General features: G+C 41.7%; 1 protein-coding gene across 2 annotated transcripts in view; it reads left to right on the top strand.

The window, feature by feature from the left end:
* The window catches only part of GAREM1 (GRB2 associated regulator of MAPK1 subtype 1), a 100,341-nt gene that overhangs the window by 72,028 nt on the left and 7,623 nt on the right, over positions 1–20,690 (top strand). Inside the window, exons 3-5 of one of the 2 annotated variants that reach the window (XM_048939427.1) lie at positions 4,994–5,124; positions 12,892–14,070; positions 19,217–19,383. In XM_048939427.1, coding sequence (XP_048795384.1) covers positions 4,994–5,124; positions 12,892–14,070; positions 19,217–19,383 — 1,477 coding nt within the window. The remainder of the gene's footprint in view (positions 1–4,993; positions 5,125–12,891; positions 14,071–19,216; positions 19,384–20,690) is intronic. The other variant, XM_048939428.1, reaches the window with a different exon arrangement.

Below are 20,690 nucleotides of genomic sequence, written 5' to 3' on the forward strand. Positions count from 1 at the left end.
ACAACTCTTGCATATGATGTAGTTGATGGAGTTGAAAAGTGAGGAAATAAACTGACATTCTCCCTAGCATCTAGCAAGCTACCTGTGTTTGCCCTCTTTACTGTTTCTTATTTACTCTTTAGGTTTCTGTTACTCAACTCTGCTCAGTTACATCAAGGATCACCCTTTTGGAGTGGAAGACAAAGTTGTTTCCTATCATCTTGATGCATAGAAAACCATAGACAGAAATAGTCTTTTTCCTAAGTTGTGGTGATCTGGAAGCAGTGAGTCTTTTCTCTTTGATTCTAGTCTGTTATTCTTTGAAATACTGAAGTGCAGTCAGCAGTCAACAAATAATAAGAAACATAAACCTCTGCAGTACTTTGGCTGCCCCGCTGTGCTGTCTGCATATTCTGAAGAAGCACAAGACTTTGCCTTGTGAGACTTGCTAAGTAATCAAAGCTGCTGAAAGACAATGCAACTCCTGCCTCCTTAGGGAAACGTCTAGCAGTGAACGCAATTGAGCAGATGTTTTGGTGATCTTCCATGTTTTCTATTGATGACATACAGCTACTTTTCTCTTGTTATTTACAGAATAGTCCGATTTTTTTGTTGTTGTTGTTTTGGAGATAAGTCAGAACATTTATAACAGCTGAGGTGTTTGGGTGTGAAGGGGAGATTGCAGCTAAGACCAGCAGACCTTACATTGCAGAAATACTTTAATGAGATGCATTGCAGTTCTGTACATCCATAAACTTGCAAGAGCCTGAGCAGTGGAAGTGGCAGAAGCAGCCAAAAGGCTGGAACAGAAAGGTCTGGTTAATGACCTAGGGCAGATCCTGCTCATAAGTGTTTGGCTTCTTGCAAGAGGCAGAATGGACTGATCTTTCTACTCATTTTTAATAAATGCCTCCATAAACTGGGGGGATAAGCCCTGGTTTAATTCTTTCCCTGCATTTTATCTTTCCAGATTCATTTCCTTTAGTAGTGAATTTACAGTCTTTGCTGTAAGTACTTTCACACGGAAATAAGGCTTCATAATCTGTGTAGATAATATATACTAGAATGAAATTGTTTCAATACTCTGTCTGCCAGAGGCCAGACTGAGAGATAAAGAGATATAAGGCTTGCAGTAGTCGTTCATTACTCCCTTGCATTTGGCTGCAAAGGAGTAACCACACTTGCTCAGTGGACCATGCAAATATAACGAATCTCTGATCTTTCTGAACATGATTTACTAGAGGAATATTTCATTATTCTTTCTGTAGCAGCACAAGAAAGGGGGATAGTTCTATAAAGGCGTAGCTTTAGGTTTTCTTCATTTCTTTTGTCACATTTCTGATTAGCACAGTTAAATTGTACGGTAATGTATTGAAGCTTGCTGTCAGTTTTGTAAAGTCTCTTGATGGAATCTTGTCTATTGTGAATGATAATAAATTCCATTTCAGCTTGTAGTCAAGACTTATGTCCATTTGACTTGTGTTTCAGCTATGCTCTTTTTTTTATGGCAATTTGAGAGACTGGGGAGGAACATAATAAGTAATTGTCTGCTTCCTCTCTGTTAGTTACTTGACATCTGGCTTGTAAGTGTCTTGCAGGCCCCTCTTCTGCCCTTTTTCTCTCCTTCCAATAGAAAAGTCTGCCTTTCTCAATGAAGAAATAAATTCCAAAAAAGTCTATAGAAAATCCAGAGAATATTCCAAAGGAAAAGCATTTTAACATACAGTCCTGACAGCTTCCATGCACAGAATACTTGATTTCGTAACAGGAGAAGATTAATGCTGCCCTTCTATTATGTGCTTTTGGATCTGTATGTACTCCTCTGTAGTCAGCCTCCTCATGAACTGCTGAACATTAGCAGTGAAGGCACAGACAGCTTTGTGTTTGTGCAGCTTAGCTGAAGGGAGGATGACACAGACAGCTACATAGATGGTTCTGAGCATCTCTTTGTACCGAAGCAATACTCCAGCTGATGCTTTTGGTTTTTTTACAAGAACTTGTGCAAGCTGGCAGTAGCTAGCAGATCCTTCTGGTTGCTGACAGCCTAAAGCTTTTATTCTGTGGTGAGGAATTTTGGACTATTTTGTAGACATTTGAGTTGTAATGGATTGACTGACTTTTTGTTGCCACCAGACCTACATATTTTAAATACATCACAGTCATAGTAAAATAATACTAGTACACTTCCAGACAGAGTAACTAAAGGACCTAGAATTAAAGACCTCACTCAGAGTGCTGGGTGAGTCTTGTTTAGATAATGTTATTGTTGAAGATGATGTTCTTCTCTGTTATTCATATGAATTCATACCCTGTCATTGTGCTTAACTCAATTCCCACTCTTGAGCAAGATTTCCCTATTTATTTCTGAACTAGCAAAATGTTATCTCCGCAATATATCACCGTTTTCAACTATTATGTAGCTTCTGCGCAATATTGTATTCAGCTTCATTCTGTAGGTAAGGGTGTTAAACCCCACTAAGTTTAGCACATCTGTCTGAGGTTTCTAGAACTTGCAGTAATCTTGTTTGTTTATTCCTCTGGGGACTTAAAGTGTGAAATGCTATTATAAATTGTAATCACAGTTTGCCTCAAATGGTGACTGCAGCTGGGAATCTTACAGATCAAACCCCTAGATCCCAAATTGGGCAATCAAGTAGGGTTGCATCCAGGTGGCTGTGCCATTAGCTGAAGAGGGGCAACTGTGCTCCCTGTAGAGCAACTCCAAAGCAAGCAGGAGTGAGCTACATCCAGTAGTTAACGCATGGGGAACACTGTGACAACTTCTGTCATATGTAAAAACATCTAATCTCCAGTGACTATATGCAGAATACTGTCGAATACTGTCATTGGTTCTGTGCTCCAGAGTGGTTGTTTCTCTGTGCTATCAGGCTATCACTCCCTGGTGCCGTGCATAACCTCTGCTGCTGTATGATGTCTTGGCACACATAGGTAAAGGTCTGCCTTCACTTGGTTCGTGCACTCCTGAAATTCCTTCATAGGAGATCTGTGTGTCTGGAGGGAGGAGGACCTGCGGATCTGGGAAGAGCATCTTTCTCCAAGTTAGAAAGTGGCTGACAGGGAAGTCTCACAACCAGAACTACACTGTCTGTGTGTAGCAACTGGGGGATTAAAAAGCCTAGTTGTTTTTCCTTCATCTCTCGCTCTCTGTCCGTTATCAACAACACAACTTCCAGCTTCTCTAGCCAGAGCAAGTTTTATGGAGTTGCATGCTTCCTCCTTGATTGCTTTGCGTCAAAATGGGCTGCACAGTGCTGATATGTTTCTACTACGTATGTAAGGTGTTCTTTTCAAATGCTCATCTGCTGTAGATTTCTTATGGCTACCTGTAGTGGCAGGCATAGCTTTGTCACTCCTGAAATTTCTCCTCTTAATGTTGAAAGCACTATAAAGCCTGTGGAAGAAGAATGCCAACATTTTTTCAGGTTGGGTGTCTGTTTATGTTAAAACTTTAAGATACCTTGAGGAAACAAATTTATAGGGTAGAAATTTAGAGCTAGTAAGCTAAAACCTTTTCTCCGCTCTGGGCGTCCTTGAGCCTCAGGTTCTGAGGCAGAGCTTTGGTCTGATGTGGTGAAACCACTCTTGCAGTCTATGACAGCAGTGTGATTCACTACAGGGACAGCATCACCAGGTCAGACCAAAGGTTTGCCTATTCCTGCAACAGGAACAGTAGCATTGATCTTGAAATACTTGAGCTGACTTGGCTGGACTTCAAATGATGGTGTGTCCTGAAGCAGACACAGAGTTAGAAAAACACTGAGAACTGAATTTTGAAGTGCAGTAATTTATTAAACAGTCGCAAAACAGCACGTGGGAGATGACAGCATCTTTAGCTATTCCGTACAGGTGAATCTTCTGAACTGTCTGATGGGGGTATGTAGGAGAAACTGTGTGTGGTGCACAAAAATGCTGAAGGACTGGGAATATTTCTGTAGGTGGCTGACATGTACTGGATGAATTTTCATGAAGTTGAGCGCTGTGAGCAATAAGCCAGTGCCTGAGTGGATTGCTAATTTTAAAATATGTTTTACAGAAGATGCACAAATCTCAGATTTTAATTGGATTTCTACTCGTTTTCTTGAGTTGCTCCTTACAAGGAGGCTTGCTATGCTGTTCTCTCACTGAGATCATCCTTTAGCCTGGTAGTAGTTAATGTTAGTTGTTAACATTGCTAAATTTGGGGAGATTGCTCTGCTGATTTGTCACACAAACAGCAACATATCTGACTGAGTTTTCATTATGCCTGCATTTATACAACAAACTGCTAAACTTGGTGTTTGTTACGCACAAGAGCAATTGCTCCTTGGTGTTGGCCCTTGCTTCCCACAACACTGAAAACATGGGAGAAAGCAACAGATGATTCTTCCTAATGCTTGTCTGAGGCTGACCACCTTCAAAAGGATTTTATATGTGTATGGTTTTGTTTCTTGCAGTGTTGAAGTTCTCAGAGGGCTTAGCTTGTAATTAAGCACTAGATGCTGTTCCACACTGTTCCGCTGTTAGGAAAGCCTGGGGGAAAAGGATTGTAGCCTCACATACTTGCATAGCCTTTTGATGACGCTGAAATATATACTTCAAAAAAACAAACGTGTTTACTGTTTGGGGTTTTATAGTACTGGGTGTGTTTTCTGTCTGTAACACTTCTATTATTAGGGGCCAAACATGTTATCTGTGCAGATACTATTACAGTAAGTGAAGTACATAAACACAGAAGCCTCAGTAGTTATTTACTGTTTCCAGACAGCATGTGATAAAAGGATCTTTTAAAATTTGCAGCTCCTGCACATTCTTTTTGTTCTGCCCTAGTGAAACTGGGTGTCCTTCATGGCAGGTTCAGAAGGCTCTTTGCAGTCTTTCATTTTGTATTTTGGCTGCTAAATAACCGGAAAAATTGACCGAGGAAAACAGTGAAGAAGTTGAGCCAGCAGTTGCCACAGTGACAGTTGTCCAATGTAAATATCTTACAACTCTTCTGTTTATCATCTGTTTTCAGGGCAGTTTAAGCTGCTGGAACAAGACCGAGATATTAAGGAGCCAGTGCAGTATTTTAACAGTGTGGAGGAGGTGGCTAAAGCATTTCCTGAACGAGTTTACGTCATGGAGGAAATAACATTCAACGTTAAGGTAGTCCCTGAATAAATATTTATCTCTGTCTCAGTGATTAACTGTTACAACCTTTATATACATGGCAAGCGAGCAACAGTGCTGTGTGGGAAGTGTGATTTTTGAGACAAACGGGTCTTTAGTTCTGCCTTCTGTGGTGGTGCTCTTCAGGATCGTTTTTGCAGTGCTAAATCAACACGTCCTAGAAGGGCTGTCCTAACCTATGGCACTTCAGGGAGCAGTACTGATGATGCATCCCATAATTCATTTAATTGGGATGTTGCTGCCAGACTTTAAACAAATGTTGTTTGTTGCCCCCTTTGTCCTCCCACTTCCAGCAGTTTGAATTTTATTTTCTGGTAAGCAGCAGCTGCTCAAATCCCTGTCCAGAAAGCCTTACTCTCAGAGAGTGTGCAGAGTGAAATGATGGTGTTGCTTCTCTCAAAATTACTACAGAAAATGTCATTGTGAATAAAAGACAAAAATAGAAAATATGGCCTTGTTCTGTGTGTGTGTATTTATGCACACACACCTTGGGCTCATCTTTGGGACAACAATGCCAAAAGAGGGCTTTGCATCACCAAACTGCAGTTCTATGGTATGAAGCAATGGTAATAGAGCATGTTCATTTCCCTTGTCTTACCTGTATTTCCTTTCTTTCCATAGCAGGACACCTATGCATGATAGGTCAGTTCTGGTGAATGAGCACAGCAGCATCCTGGAGATGGGATGCAATGGTGTATATTTGCATTGTGTACAGAAAAGACTGGCTGATGCTGCTAGTGCAAAACCAGTATAGTACATTCCCAGGTGTAATAGTGTGGGGTTTTTTTTATAACCCATGTATCTTTTAATGGCTTCTTCTCTTTCTTGCACTGCTAGAGTTGGGAGACATCAGCTAGACTCAGTTTTTATAGGTATGAAACAAGATTGCTGAAGACTACTATAAGTGCTCATTAGTTAAGTCATTTAGATACACAGACTTTTGCCTTTCAGGACAGTAAGTTGTTTTTTTGTTTTTGTTTTTGTTTTGTTTTTTTAGCTTTTGTGCTATTAATTAATTAATCTGAAACCATGCAACAGAGCCTTTCAGGAATGATAACTACAAGAGAAAAATGAAACGCTTGAATTTTTAGGATATATTTAGCCAAATGAAGGAAGCAAGAAAATTCCATTTCTACCCAAGAAGATCATTATTATCTTAGAACTGCTGTGCCATTATTTCTCAGTGCTCCAAATGAAGAGCATGGCACAGTGAAACATGCAGTTATAATTTTTGGAAGAAGAAGGCTTTTCAAAATATAGAACATTATGTCTTGAGTTTAGCACCAGTATTCTCAATCTCTTTGTCATATTTAGCAAACTCAGAATTAAGCATAGCCTACTATTATATATATCAGATACATTTTAAAAGATATTTTAGTCATACTCTTTAATGTAAATAACAGTAGTAATAATCCAGGTTTAACCTAGTTAAACATATCTTGGCAGTATTTCTCTTGGCTGTTTCTCAAGTTTCATAGAAGACTATTCCAAAGTTGTCATCTTCTGAAAAATGAATTAGCAGGACTTTTAAAAGTGTTTAATGACTATACACAATGGAATGACGTATGCTACGATTCTATAAGAGAGATGGTGTCGAAGTGATTCGAGCAAAGGGAAGAATGCAGTTGATTTCTATCCAAAGCAGTGTGTTCGCTTAAATTAAGATTATCAGAAGTTAGTTAATCTGATACAAAAAGAAGACATGTCTAAAATATCTAATAAAGCACTTAAGATGAGGAGGAATTGTGATGTCTGGGTTTTTTTCTTACTCTAAAAAATCCACTGCTGTGGATAAGTTTTGAAGAAAGCTGGTAGCGTTACAGAATTTCACTGGACTGTTCCTGTATGATTTTGTCTGTGTTGAGATCTGTCTGAGCATGCTGTGTGCCACTGCTGAGGTTGACTCCATGCAAACCTTGTCCTCCAACTAATTCCTTTGCTGCTTAGGCAGTATTTTGCAGCTTAGAGAAGTTTAGAGAACGGCTGCTTTCTCATAATGAAGTGCCATGACATCTTTTCTAAGAGGGAGGTTTTATTTTACTTTGTGTGCTTTCACTTGTTAGTAAAATTTTACCCTAAGGTAGGCCACGGAGACATCTCCCTTCCCTCCTTACTGTTTCCCAGTTAGGTGGCTTTTCTGGGAAGTGTGCTGAGGCAGAACATTTAGGGCCTGTGCTGTATTTGAAGGAGTGTTGTAAGGCATGCCATCAAAAGCAGAGCTGGGACTAGAAGGTAGAGTCCTGAGAACTTTTCACAGAACAGCAAGCAGGAATTTGAGGTTAAACCAAATTTTTGTAATGATTAGAACTACTTATGTTAATTTCTTCTGATTTGTGCATGTATCTGTGCTTGTATTCCTTGTTGGTCGCCTCGGTACCTGGTAGCCAGCAGTATCTACAGACACAGTAAGTCTGAGTGATCTGAGGATAAGCTGATTGCCTACAGTCAAAATCTAATCTATTCCTAGCAGAAAATTGTGGGCATTCTGTCTATTCTTCAATGAACAGATATCTTACAGCCTTTTCCATGTTACTATTCAATGCACAGTGACAGATAATTTTGTTTATATAACAGCATTACATTGCAATGATGAGAATAAGCTTAGCTCTCTATGCTTAGAAGAAAAATCTTAAGAAAGTTTTGCTGCTCCAGGGCCCTAGCTTTTGCTGAAGCAGCAATAGGTTTCTGCAGTTGGGTGCTGAGGTTCCACACAGGTAGAAGTCTATGTAAACAAGGAAGCTAAAAGAAAAAATAGTTAAGTTCCTTGAAAAAAAATCATGATTTTTTCTTCTTACAACTCTTCTGGATACCCTATTTTATATTAAATAAAACTCTTTATCCACTTTCTATACCTTGTGGAAAAAAAATATATATGTTCTGGTTGGTCTGTTGGCTTTAATAATAGAATCTGTATGCAGTAACTATGCATCAGAGGCCTCACTGTTTAAAAAAAAAAATTCAAAAAGGTTCTAACTATGAATTTGTACTGGCAATGCAATGCTTGCATTGCTCTAATAAGATCTAGCAGGTATAACAAGTTGTATGAAGCCACAAATCACTTCTATAAGGAGTTCCTACATGCCCAAGTGACTAAGGACTTCTGCCTCTTAACTGTAACAAATTAGAACAATCGGAGCTCGAGACAGGATATTGACTCAGGTGTTATCAGAATCTATTTTTCTGAGTTAGCCTTTCCTTAAGCAAAAGAAACAATATGCTGCAATATGCTTGAATTTTCCCAAAAGAACATGTTGCCTAAATCATCATTCATCACTTTCCTGATGCCTGTCTTCTGCAGAAGATATAACTGGCTTCTGAATGGTTATTGAATTGCAAGCTGAAAACACGAGAATGCCTTAACCCCCCCATGTTTGACAAGATGTCTGCAAACCAGCAGCCTTTCTGGTCAGCAGTCTGGCATCGGTACTGAGCTGTTAGTATGGATCGGTATGTGTAAAGTTGGGGAGTAGATGTGTGAAGTGTGAAGCAGACTGCTTCTGGTTGTGTGGTGTGGATCTTCTCTCATACTGGGAGATGTTCAGTTTGAACATCTAGTGAGGTTTTTTTTTTTTTGCAGAATGGTGTGGCAAACACTGCTTCTTTCACAGAGCTAGAAGCACTGGTTATTCTCACCTATTATGAGAAAGTGACAAAAGGATGAGGGTGGAATAAATCTACAGAGTTGATTGTTTTAATGTGTAAAGCAGCACTTTAAGAGAGAGCAAACAAGAAGAGAAATGTGTTTGGGGAAGGAGTTACTTCAGGATGCTCCCAAGGCTAATAATTAGATAAGACTTTGTGTTTATCATGGCATTGAGATGTGTGGCAGTTACTGCTGCAGGCTGTTGCACTAAAATTGCCCAGTGTGGAACCTGTGTTTTAAACTGAAGATGTAAAGAGAGAGCATACACAAAATAATTAAAACAAGTGCACTGTCCCAGTGAGGAAAGGTTTGAAGAAAATGTGTTCACCTTCCCTCCTTCCCTCCTCCTCTCCCCATTCCTTCAGCTGCTCTCCGGTCCTGCTGCAAGACTGCCTGTTTTTATAGCTGAAGATTCAAAGCAGGCCTGGTAAAGCCATTGAGGAGATGAGAAGAGCATGGTTCCAATATGGGCAGAGCAGGACGGGAAGACGAGCGGAAAGCGCAGGGCAGGCTGGAGTCACACTGGGATCTGTCAGCCCTCCTGGTGTGTTATACAGCTGAATGAAGGCTTTTTGGTGCCTTTTGTAACTCTACATATTTTCCAGAGTTATGAAGAGATTCCAGCAGTTTGCCAGGAAAACAGACCATATATCTATCTGCATCCATCTATAGTCTGGGCTACCTTAACTGCCACTCTGAGATAGGGCACTGTTGTCCCTCTTGTACAGGAATTGTATGTTGTGAAATGTGCAAAGTGTCTGAAATAGTCCAGGGTTCTGTTACATCCCTGCAGTGATTTCACAGCAGGCAGTGTATGTTACATGCTTCTTGTGGTAGTGTAAAGACATGGCGTGGTGCTTGAAGGTATGGATCCTGTTGGGCTGGTGCTGGAAGCTTGGAAGATAGAGGGCATGGTCTTATCCCTGTCACTGTCATCATTTCATTTGGAAATAATTTGTGATATACTTTTGGAAATAATTTGTGATTTCTCTTAGATCATTTTGTCTTTAAGCATCTTTTTTGTCGTGAATCAAATCTGTTCCTAGGAACTTTTAACCAGCGGGCATCTGTGTCTGACTGCTTCACTTGCAGAGCAGAGGAGGCTGAGGGAGGCCTCATGGCACTGAGCTCTGCTCTCTGGTGACAGCAACAGAACCCAAGGGAACGGCATAGAGCTGCTTCAGGAGGAGGAGGATCAGATTAGATGTTACAAAAAGGCTCTTCAGCAGAGGGTGGTGGGCATGGAACAGGCTGCCCGTGGCTGTGGTCACAGCCCCAAGTGCCACAGCTCAAGAAGCATTTGGACAGCACACTCGGACATAATGTTTGAATTTGGGCAGTCCTGTGTGGAGCCAGGAGTTGGATTTGATGATCATTGTCAGTCTCTTCCAGCTCAGGATATTCTGTGATTCCCAGACTGGTGGGAGCCCCCTGAGGTTCATTAGTGAGCACAGAGCCCTGTTCCTGCCGTGGGATTAGCCCTGCAGCAGGCAGACTGTCCAGGAAACAGCTTGCAGAAAAGACCTGGCAGGAAGACTTGGAGGTGTGGAAAGGGCAGACAGCAGCATGTGGGGCTGTAGTAGCAAGAGTAGAGGCAGTGGGTCAAGGTATGTGTTTGTTGCTGATGTTCTGCACCCAAATATTTACCTGCCATGCACTTGTTGTGAATGTTAAGTAGTAGGTAAATAAATAACAGAATTAATCTCATACAAGAGAGGAGTCAGCTACCTGAATTTTAAGAACTTAAAATTTAAAATATACTTGACCTGCTGAGGTGTACCTGCAGCCTTAATGTCCCCAGAGTAAGATTTTGTGAGTAGAAATGAAATCAGTTGTGCAGCCTAAGACTTTTGGTTTCACCATTTCAATTCGTTACCATTTTAGACAGCAACTGGTACCTTACAGATATTTGTTCAGAAGGAGGCACACACATCATTTTTCTCAGTTTCAAAATAGAATAGTAGCATAGATTTTCTTTTGATTCAGCCATGTTTTGTCTATTATTACACTGCTACTGTATTCCAAGAAAAGAAAATAACATTTTCCAATTTTATTTTTTTTAATTTAAAGTAATTTTGTCTTTAAACATGACTATCTGATGTCACAATCCTTGTGCTATTGGTTGAATTCGATGCCACTAATCAGCAACTGCTTTCATAACCATGGCTCACTGTGTCACTGTTCTTGCTCAGTACCTCCTGTGGTTGCACGTCTGAGTGGCCATGTTGTCCTTCAGAATGGGCTTTTCACAAATCGCTCAGAAGCTGCAGGTTGTCAAAGCAGCAGCTCCTGCAGTCATGGATTACAACAGCTCCCTCGCTTCTGTCCCCATTGTGCAGGAGGTAAGAAGAAGCTGTAATAATGCTGTCACACATTTAAATGTCTGACAGTGTTGCCCAAAGAAGTCCTTTATGGGGATTTGCATTTACTAGAAACCCACGTTCTTATAGGACGTGCCCTTTCGAGAAGAGATGCGGTGGACTGCATGGGACATGCACAGAGTCCTGTGTCTTCAGCCCCCTTAGCTCCTCTAAGGTCAGGGCCTCACCAGCAGCAATGCAAACGTAGCATTTATTGGTTCTGAAGAGAAAATAGCAATAAGCATCATTTTGGTGTTATCGGCAGAAAAATCTGAGTGCTTTCTTTTCATGTTGCAGCTTTTCATTATATTGTCTGGCCAGCAGCATAAACTGTGACTACTGTGTACAATAAAATCCCAGTGGTTTCCTGGATTAGGCCAATTAGGGTTTGTTTGGATAATTCAGGGCTTGAATGGCTTCCTGTCAGGAAGTGCTGAGCTGAAACACTCCGAAGGCACACCTCTTCTGAGCTGCCTGGCCATTTGCTGAGAGAGGTTTCCAGAAGATAATAATGACTTTACAAACACAAGTGAATTGCAGATCACATCTTACAAGAGGAAGCATTATTTACAGCACTTCTCAATTACTGACTAATTGGAATTACAGCTCTGATTTCATGCAGTGGCTGTCCTGTGACGAAGTCTGAAGGCTGGAATGTGAACTTCACATAGCTGGGTGGAATCTTTAGGAGTCATGTAGATGGGGCAGGGATATATTATTCTTGCTTATTTTTAGCAGGTTTTTTTTTTTTTTAATATGTTCAGTATTCCTGAACAAAGTGGTCTGTAGCAGGCCTGCCGTGGTTAGCTGAGGCACCTTCCTTTAAGAATAAGTATCTGCTACTGCGAAGAAGAGCTCATTAAGTTCTGGTTGGTCCCTGAAAAAGGCCTTTCACATTAAGCCATTCAAATAGAAAGCAGAGCAGTCTTGTGCGTAAAGAGTTATTCCAGTCTTAAGGAAATAACTTCAGGAATAAATGAGCCTTGGACATCTGTTTTTCTTTTTTTTTTCTCTTTTTTTTTTTTTTTTTTTTTTAAATTCCAGTACAATTTCTATAGTAGAAAAGCACACACATGGCTTTGCATATGTTGTTTAATATCTTAAATTGCAATTATGATCAAAAAATGAGGAAGGAAGTCTGAAGGCAGAGAGGGAGTTGGGCATGTGGGATAGACCAATATTCTTGACTTGTCCTCCAGGGAATAGATGTCATCTGTCATTCACCCTAGCTGTGAAGAGGTTATATCAAAGGGATATGTTTCATTCATAGTGATGAGATCACCTTTTCAGCTCCTCAGGGAGATGAAGCTGGAAGAAGAATGTTTGCTTCCTTTAAGAGCCTGACAAATAAGTTACAGCAAAAACAAGGAGTGAAGAGAAGATATCCAAGCAAATCCAGACAGACTCTGTCATAGCTGTGTGACACAGCTGGCTGTTTGAATTGCTGGGAGTTGTCCTTTATTTTAAAGCTTGTTTTATTTGTTCTCGTGTCTTCTTTGTCATTCCCAAGTGGCCTCTTCCCCTCTAATAAGATGAGACAATACACAGAACAGTAAAAGAAGATTACTTGACTGAGCTTTACATTAAACCTCACGTGTGTCTGACTACTCAGCTGTTCAAATAAAAGTAGTGTTTTTCTCCCAAAGTACCACCTTCAAGTCCAATCTCATTAGGTTTGATATGATTTGTGATGTTGTTTTCAGCGAGGTAAAAACAATTTATTTCATTACTGTTTTGCAGGTAGCTTCAGGTGAATGCAATGAAGACACTGAGGTTTACAACATTACCCTTAGTACTGGGGATGAACTCACTTTAATGGGACAAGCAGAAATCCTTTATGCAAAATCTTCTAAGGAGAAGTCACGACTCAACACCATCTTCAAAAAAATTGGTAAACTTAATTCAATTAGCAAACTTGGCAGAGGCAAAATGCCCTGCCTCATCTGCATGAACCACAGGACCAATGAAAGCATCAGTCTCCCATTCCAGTGTAAGGGCAAGTTTAGCACCCGCAGCCCGTTGGAGGTGCAGATGCAAGAAGGTGAGCACACAATTCGTAATATAGTAGAAAAAACCCGGCTGCCTGTTAATGTGACTGTGCCAAGCCCTACGCCGAGAAACCCCTACGACCTGCATTTTATCCGTGAAGGGCACAGATACAAGTTTGTCAACATTCAGACCAAAACTGTGGTGGTTTGTTGCGTGCTTCGTGGCAACAAAATTATTCCCATGCATTTTCCCTTGCACTTGACACTTCCAAAATTTACTCTACCTGACAGTCTTGTGAAGGGGGAGCTGTGGCACGAATCCCTCATCCAGCATTGGTTTAATATATGCCAGGAACAGTTTGACATAGATGAGTATTCCCGGGCCGTGCGCGATGTGAAAACAGACTGGAATGAAGACTGCAAGAGCCCAAAGAAGAGCCGGTGCAGCGGGCACACTCACGTGCCCAACTCCCTCAGCTATGCACGGGACGAACTCACGCAGTCCTTCCACCGGCTGTCGGTGTGTGTTTATGGCAACAATTTGCATGGCAATAGCGAAGTGAACCTCCACGGCTGCAGGGACCTGTGTAACGAGTGGGCACTGTTTTCTCACGATGCGCTTCAGTACCAGGATTCTGGTGACAGTAGCAGTGATTACCTTTTTCCAGAGGTTGGTGAAGAGTCCATGTTTCTGCCTACGAAACCAGAACTTCCTTACGAAGAGCTGTGGTTGGACCAAGGGTCTGGAAAGCCGGGTGAGCAGCCTCTCACTCGCTCGCTAAGTGAGAAGAACAAATGTGACAATTACAGAGGATCCTTCCGATCAAAGTGTGGTAGTACATCTCTTCCTGTGCCTGGGACAGTCGATGCAGCAACAAAGTCTGCGGATGTTTCCCTACCTCCACCTCCAGTGCCTCCCAAATCAGAAGCAGTAAGTCAGGGTTGCTTTTGTTGGTTTGTTTCTTTTTCAGCAGATGAAAAGTTTGCTTGGGAATTCTTTATGGGGAAGACTTTGGAGGGGGTAGAGCACATGCAGGGAAATAGGGAGAAGAGGTGTGCAACTTCAGCTAACCTCATAGCAACTGTAAGTCACATCCTAAAATTCATCAAAGTATATTTAATGTAGCTGATCTAGTAGCTTAATCCTGATACTTCAGGTGACATCATCTCTCCACGTGTGGTCTGTTTTCTCATATTTTCAGTGAGAGTGGAGATTATTAGGTTCATCACCTTCAACCAGACTTCACGGAGTGATTATTTAGCTCTGTTTTGGTAGTGCTTATTGAAAGAATTTATGCTTAAATATATACTCTGCAGCAGAGTTTAGAAATGAGCCTTTTAGAAGACTCGGTTTTAAATAGAGTGAATTCTGTCTGAGGGTTAAAAACTCTTGGGAGAAATCACTTTTCCAAACCTGAACTGTTTGAATTGACTTCAGCGACAAAATTACAAACATATTTTTCCTACAGGAGCTTATGTGGGTTGGATGGAAAGTCCACCCATTGCATGGTCTCTTGAGGTAGTCCTACACCTTATTTTGAAAACAGGAAAAAAGAAAACTTGCCCAAGGAAGAGTGGCTAGGGAACTTTAGCAAGATTAAGTGATAGGTAGTTGATTATGTTATTATTTAACAAATCAGTTAATCATTTTTGCTGTTTTTTTAAAATGAAGTTTAATTAAGGAAAACGTCCTTGCAAATTGAGCAATGTTTTCAAAACCATGGCTGCACAGCAAGCTGGGGCTCATCCGAGACCAAACTGCAGCACATGGTGGTGATCTCTCTGCCATTGCCATCTTCCTGTCTCAGCAGTGTTTCAGGAGCCTTTTCATCATGAATCAGATCACAGCCTGGTTGACAACTATGATTGATTTCTTTGAGCTGGGTCAGCTTTCAGTAGATTGATGTGCTGCTATGCAGCCACTAGGGAGGTGCTGTGAGGAGAGAGAGAAGGCGTAAGCCGGCACAGGTGTGAGAAGCACAACTGCAGCCCTTCAAAACTTTCCCAAAAAGCAGCCACAGCAGCTTCAGCAAAGACAGGAAAGTCAAGACATTACGTCGTCTTAGCAAAAGGAGTGTTTACGTGTTATGTCTGAGTGCTGGAACCCATGAGCACTTCCTTGCTGTCAGGGTCAGGTTTGCACCGACGCTTTGTCCAAAGTGTGTTGGAGAAGTGCCCACTGCACTGTATCGGGATGAGCTGCACAAATGTAAACCGGCATGGGGCTGCTCCCACCCTTCTCCTCTCCCAGCCACGTGGGCTTGGCTTTCCTTTTATGCTGGCTCTGGCACTCCTGTGCCTGGGCAGGGAGCCAGGTCTGGATGTGGAAAACGATTAGTTTCCTGCTGATTTCTGTGAGCCAGACCGCTTCAGCACAGAGCTGGAGCCGAGGCAGGGGGAGGGCGAGGAGGAAGACTGCTGTCACAGTGGGCCAAGGGGGAAGGGAATGCCATGTCCTTGAGGCCCACTCGGCCTGGGTGCTGAGAGGAACGGGCACACCTGCCCACTGTCTCATGCCTCGAGGACCTTCGTGGAGTAGAGTCCCTTCTGGGGACAGCAGCATGGCCTCTGGGGGACCTATGTGTGTTTTGCCTTTTATTATCAGCTTGAGAAGCGTGCATTTTTGTCATGTCCGTCATAGCAGGGCTGAGGTAATGCACCCATGTGCTGTCAGCATTTTCAGCGTGGCTTCCTAACCATGCAGGAGAACTAATTTCTGCTAAAGCTATTAGATTGCATTTCGAGTTGGGCAGGGTGTAACCTCGTGAAAAATAAAAATAAAAAATTGCCTCTCTGTAGATGGGATAATGATTTAGAATCAGTTTTGTGGCTTCCTGGAACAGCTTTGGAATGAGTCTCAGTGACCGGCCGAGCTCATCAGTGGGCTGGGGCTGGCCGAGATGCTTGCATGCTTTCCATGTAGGGTATTTATAGAATAAGTGGATCTCAGTAGCTGCTGGTGAACATGAGGTTTAGTCATCACATCCCCTGGAATGATATTCCATAGTGTTTCTGTATAAAGGTTGGCAGGCAATTGTGTTTTTGCATGCACTAAATTTAAAGTGTGTGTGTAGGAGCTGGTTGTAGGAGAAAAGGACGTTCAGGTGTTTCAGAAGCTCTTCTGTCTTTCTTCTCACCCACTGGGCAAAATGTTCTGATGCAGTGTGTATTTTCTAAATACCTTTCAGAAAATCAAAGTAGCATGAAGGGAAAAGAGAAAGAAAATGACCTCTGAATTAAGGCCTGTAAAACAGAAATTGCTTTGGTCCCAGAACACTAATTTGCATAATATCAGGGGCTGTTTTCCTGATTGATTTACAGCATGCCCAGATGGAGCGTGCCGGAGGCTGGTGCTCCTGCAGGCTGCGTTACACTGGTGGCAGTGCTGGTAGCAGGGGGGTTGGGTTGGCACCAGGGCCAGGGGTGCTTGCATGGGTGGTATCACGCCAGGAGAGATGAGTTGCAGCGCATCCTAAAATCCTTGCAGCGCCTCATGCAAGGAAGGGGTCACCGTTACCAGGCTTACCATGGGAAGGAGTGTTTGAGCGTGGGAGGAGATGTCCCGGGGCTCTCATTGCAAGTGCACTTTATCTCTCCCTGGCAGGCATGTGGCATCTAGCGCTGCTGGGTGAAAAAGTGTTTCTGTGTAACAGCAGCAAGTCACCAAGGCAGACGCTGTGTCACACCGCCACTCTTCCCCTCCTCTCCCACACTGTTTCATTGCTGTTCTCCCCACAAGCACAGATCTCCTGTGAAGTTTCCCCATGCTGCTGTCAGTTTAATGTGCAAAATCTCCTTTTTGTTCCTCTGCTGTGTTTCCCGAGAGCTGTGCCTGGCAGCTGTAATCGCAGTCTTGTGACAGGGACCAACTGGGATTGCAAACTGGTATTATTTACAGCCCACTTCTGATCTGCAATCTAGGTCAGCAGAGGAGCTGGGTGTAGTTAGCTCTGCTAGTACCTTTGAATGCTGTTATTCTTCCCAGGAAAGAATTTCTTTAACCTCATGACTGTCTGCTGTGCCCTAAGAGCTCCCCTGAATGGTCTCTGACCCCCATGGGTGTGTGTTCCATGGCATGCAGTATTAACTTTGCCTATTCTGACTTGGGGAAAAAAAAAAAATGAAGTCCTTATGCATCCTTGGGGCACAGCACTAAAATGGTTGAAGAGTTTTATGCCTGAATTCAATAACAAACATGAATAAAATTGATTCCTTTTTTTTTCTGAAAGAGCAAATAAGAACCCTTAGAGCAAGATTTATTTCAGTATTTTATGCTGTCAGGCATTTCCTGTAATTTTGTCTTGTTCTGAATTAGGGAAAAATGTACTACAATGTCCCAGTCCCCAGTTTTCCATTTTACTTTAGTACTAAATGGGTTGTTGCATTCTGAATGCACTGAAGTGGATTGCAAAAGGTTCCACATTTATTTTGTTTTTAAATAAATTAAATCACTTTAATTGCTAATTATGTGTTGCAAAACTGCTAAGATAACTTTTAGTTCTGCAGTGTTGGTAAATTTAAAAATAAACTAAGTTTCAAACACAAAGAGAATTTTCCTATTCTGGTGCATCTGAGATGATTTCAAATGAGGACAACATGGAGATCTGCTGCTGCCTTGGGGAAGTGGTGAGTCCTCAAAAGGCTTGCCTGGCAGCCTTGTTCTCAGCAGCCTCACACATCTCTAGTCCCACCAAGTTGCTCTCCCTTGTATGTCTTGATGAGATTAAGGTCTTAGTCCATCATTTTTCTGATGGAGCTTTATCTTGGTACTTTGTTCCTCCCTAGGCAGGACCAAGCTAAATTAATGTAAACAGTGCTACAGTCATGTGTTTTAAGCTGCAAAGTTAGCTGACTGCAGTGAGTAGACCTGTTGGCTTTGTTGTTAGTGTTTAATATCAAAGTCAGCTCTGAGGAAACGTAGGCTAAAGAAGACATGCTATATTTTTGTAACGCAACTCATAAATGGTTTTTGCTTTATGCCCAGATCTATCCTTGTAGTCCCCCACCCATTTCATTTGCGTTACCTTTCTGCTGCTACTCTGATCCTAGAAACAAGATTTGTGTGGCTGGTAACAAGAGGTCTGCTTGGCATTTACATGGATGCATTATTTTAACAGCTTTTTCTGCTCTGCACTTTCTCCCTTATACATTTTGTAGTTAACCATACCCTGGACTACTTTGACATAAGGACTGAAGCTCCATATTTTAATTCCAGCATTCAGATAGCTTGCGCATTCCAGTCTCCCAGTCTGAACCCAGGTTGTGGTCCATTCATAGTTTATACACACAGGATGGAGAGAAAAAAAGGAGGGAAGGGGATTTTTTGTTTATAATTTATCTATTGAAAAACACTCCGCATATCTGCCTTATCAAGTCTGGCATTAGAAGTATATACATGAAATATACTGAGGAGAAGGAGCATGGCCAGTGGTGCTGTGGCCTCTGCTGGGTAGCACACAGGAAAAGACGGAGCGGTGGCCACCAGTGTCATTTCTGTTTAGTGCTTTCCTGCAGATAGATGTGTCCTGGGTGCATCTGGTAAATCTACAACATGTATACTGTTCCTTGAGGGAGGAAGCAGGGAATTATCCTGGAACTGGATGGTGAGTATCACTGGTGAAGTAAGTCAGGAAACATCGAGATCTGCTGAGATCTTTTCATTACATAAGCTTGGTTTATTACATCTAAATAAACAACACTAATGGAGTTTGATTCTAATGAATTGCTTCTTACAGAATATAAAATATCTGGAACAGTCTGTCCGGTTTTGTTTTCGTTAGGAAGGTTCTTTTATATGGTTTCATTGTTCCTTCTTATAAATGAGTGGATCTCAAACTACTGCAAAGCACCCCTAAAAGATTGGTAGTAGCTCTACTGGTAGTAAAGCATTCTTTTGTCTTTCTTATGACAGCCACATACTGTTACAAATGTATATACTTAGCATCATTTCTCTCTTCCCCTCCCTTTTTAATTATTTCCTTTCACAGAATAAGCCTGAAGCAGATGTGTTTCATCTGTTGGAGAGCACTGTTGCCCAAGTTTTCTGGCTGCTTACTTATATGTCCTTTTTTTAACAGGTAAAAGAGGAATGCAGGCTCCTGAACGCTCCCCCTGTCCCACCACGGAGTTCAAAACCATCTTCCACTAGTCCTTCCATCCCTCCTCGCACAGTCAAACCTGCACGACAGCAGACGCGCTCTCCTAGCCCTACTCTGTCCTACTATTCTTCAGGACTGCACAACATGTATGTTATTATATAGGACATAACAATTTGTATTAAATACCTACTGCTATAGGTAATCTCACCATAAGATGGCAGAGACTGTTTGACTGGAAAATCCTGTGCAGTTCTGTATAATTCTTTAATGGCTTGAATCTTCAAACCAGATAATCTCAAAGCTAGTTTTCAAGTGGAATTTCAGTCTCACATGCATGTAGTGCTACCTGCTCTTGATAACTGGGGGCATAGAGGGGTGTGGTAATCTGGAAATGTTCTGTGCCAACCAAATGTGAACCTACAGGTGAGTATGATGGAAAGCAGTGAAGCTGGAAGACACCACTGAGCACGAAGTGAGGAAAAGGCAAAATGGATCCAGGCAGCTTGTGGATCAAACCCACTTCAGCACAAACTTAAACCACAGACTGGAAAATCTGTTTAGGCTAGTCAGAAGTTGACATTGGATTTTGAACTTCCTGGCTGCATACCTTTTCTTTGCAATGCAATTTTCTTCCTTTGGCTTTAGAAACTGTGTATGTCATTTGAAATTTTACCTCCTTTTTTACTTGGATGTCATGATTCTTTTGTACCTCTTCAGCTTTGTTGCTAAGAAAGTTCCAAGGTACTGCCTGAGTATTATGGATTGATCAGAAATGCTGCTGAAATTGGTTCTGTCTAGGTGCAGTGGTATAATAATTCCTGGAGTTGCCTTTCTAAGCCATACTGCACATTTTCAACTAAGTGTTGTGTACCTGGCAATGATCGCTCTAGATCAAGGCTTGTCATTTATTTTTCTGGAAGCCTATTGGATAGATCTGTAAAAGTCTACTCTGTAGGAAATTAAGCACAATACCTCCCAGAATTTGGGGCCCATCAAATGCTGTTTTCTTTCTTGATAGCTAACAACGCATCTGTCTCCCAAGAAAGCAAGAAAACAATGAGTAGTTTCTCATGCAGGTGACTTTTTCGCCTGGAAATTCACATGAAATTAATGTACATCTTGGGTCCATACCGGGTATCTCCAATTTGGTGTCATTGATCTGGAGCTGCTGAGGAAGCAGGTGGAAAGTAGACATCATGTGGAGTAACCAGATTTCTGGTGAAGTTACTTTTCAAGTTTTGACATTTTGATCTTATTTTCTGGATCATAAAGGGTTGCAACTAGTTTTTCAACAAAAAAGAACAATATGATTTCTCCTTTTTGGCCTATTAAACCCTGTAATTTGGAGGTTTTTCTCGCATCCTCTGGCTCTGAGCCTCAGCAGTTTAATTTTAGTGCAGTATGAGTAAGGAAATGGTTTGTGAATATTTTATCAGTTTTTGTTAATTCTGTT

Source organism: Lagopus muta, chromosome 3 (assembly GCF_023343835.1).
Source record: "Lagopus muta isolate bLagMut1 chromosome 3, bLagMut1 primary, whole genome shotgun sequence".
Taxonomy (NCBI): Eukaryota; Metazoa; Chordata; class Aves; order Galliformes; family Phasianidae; genus Lagopus; species Lagopus muta.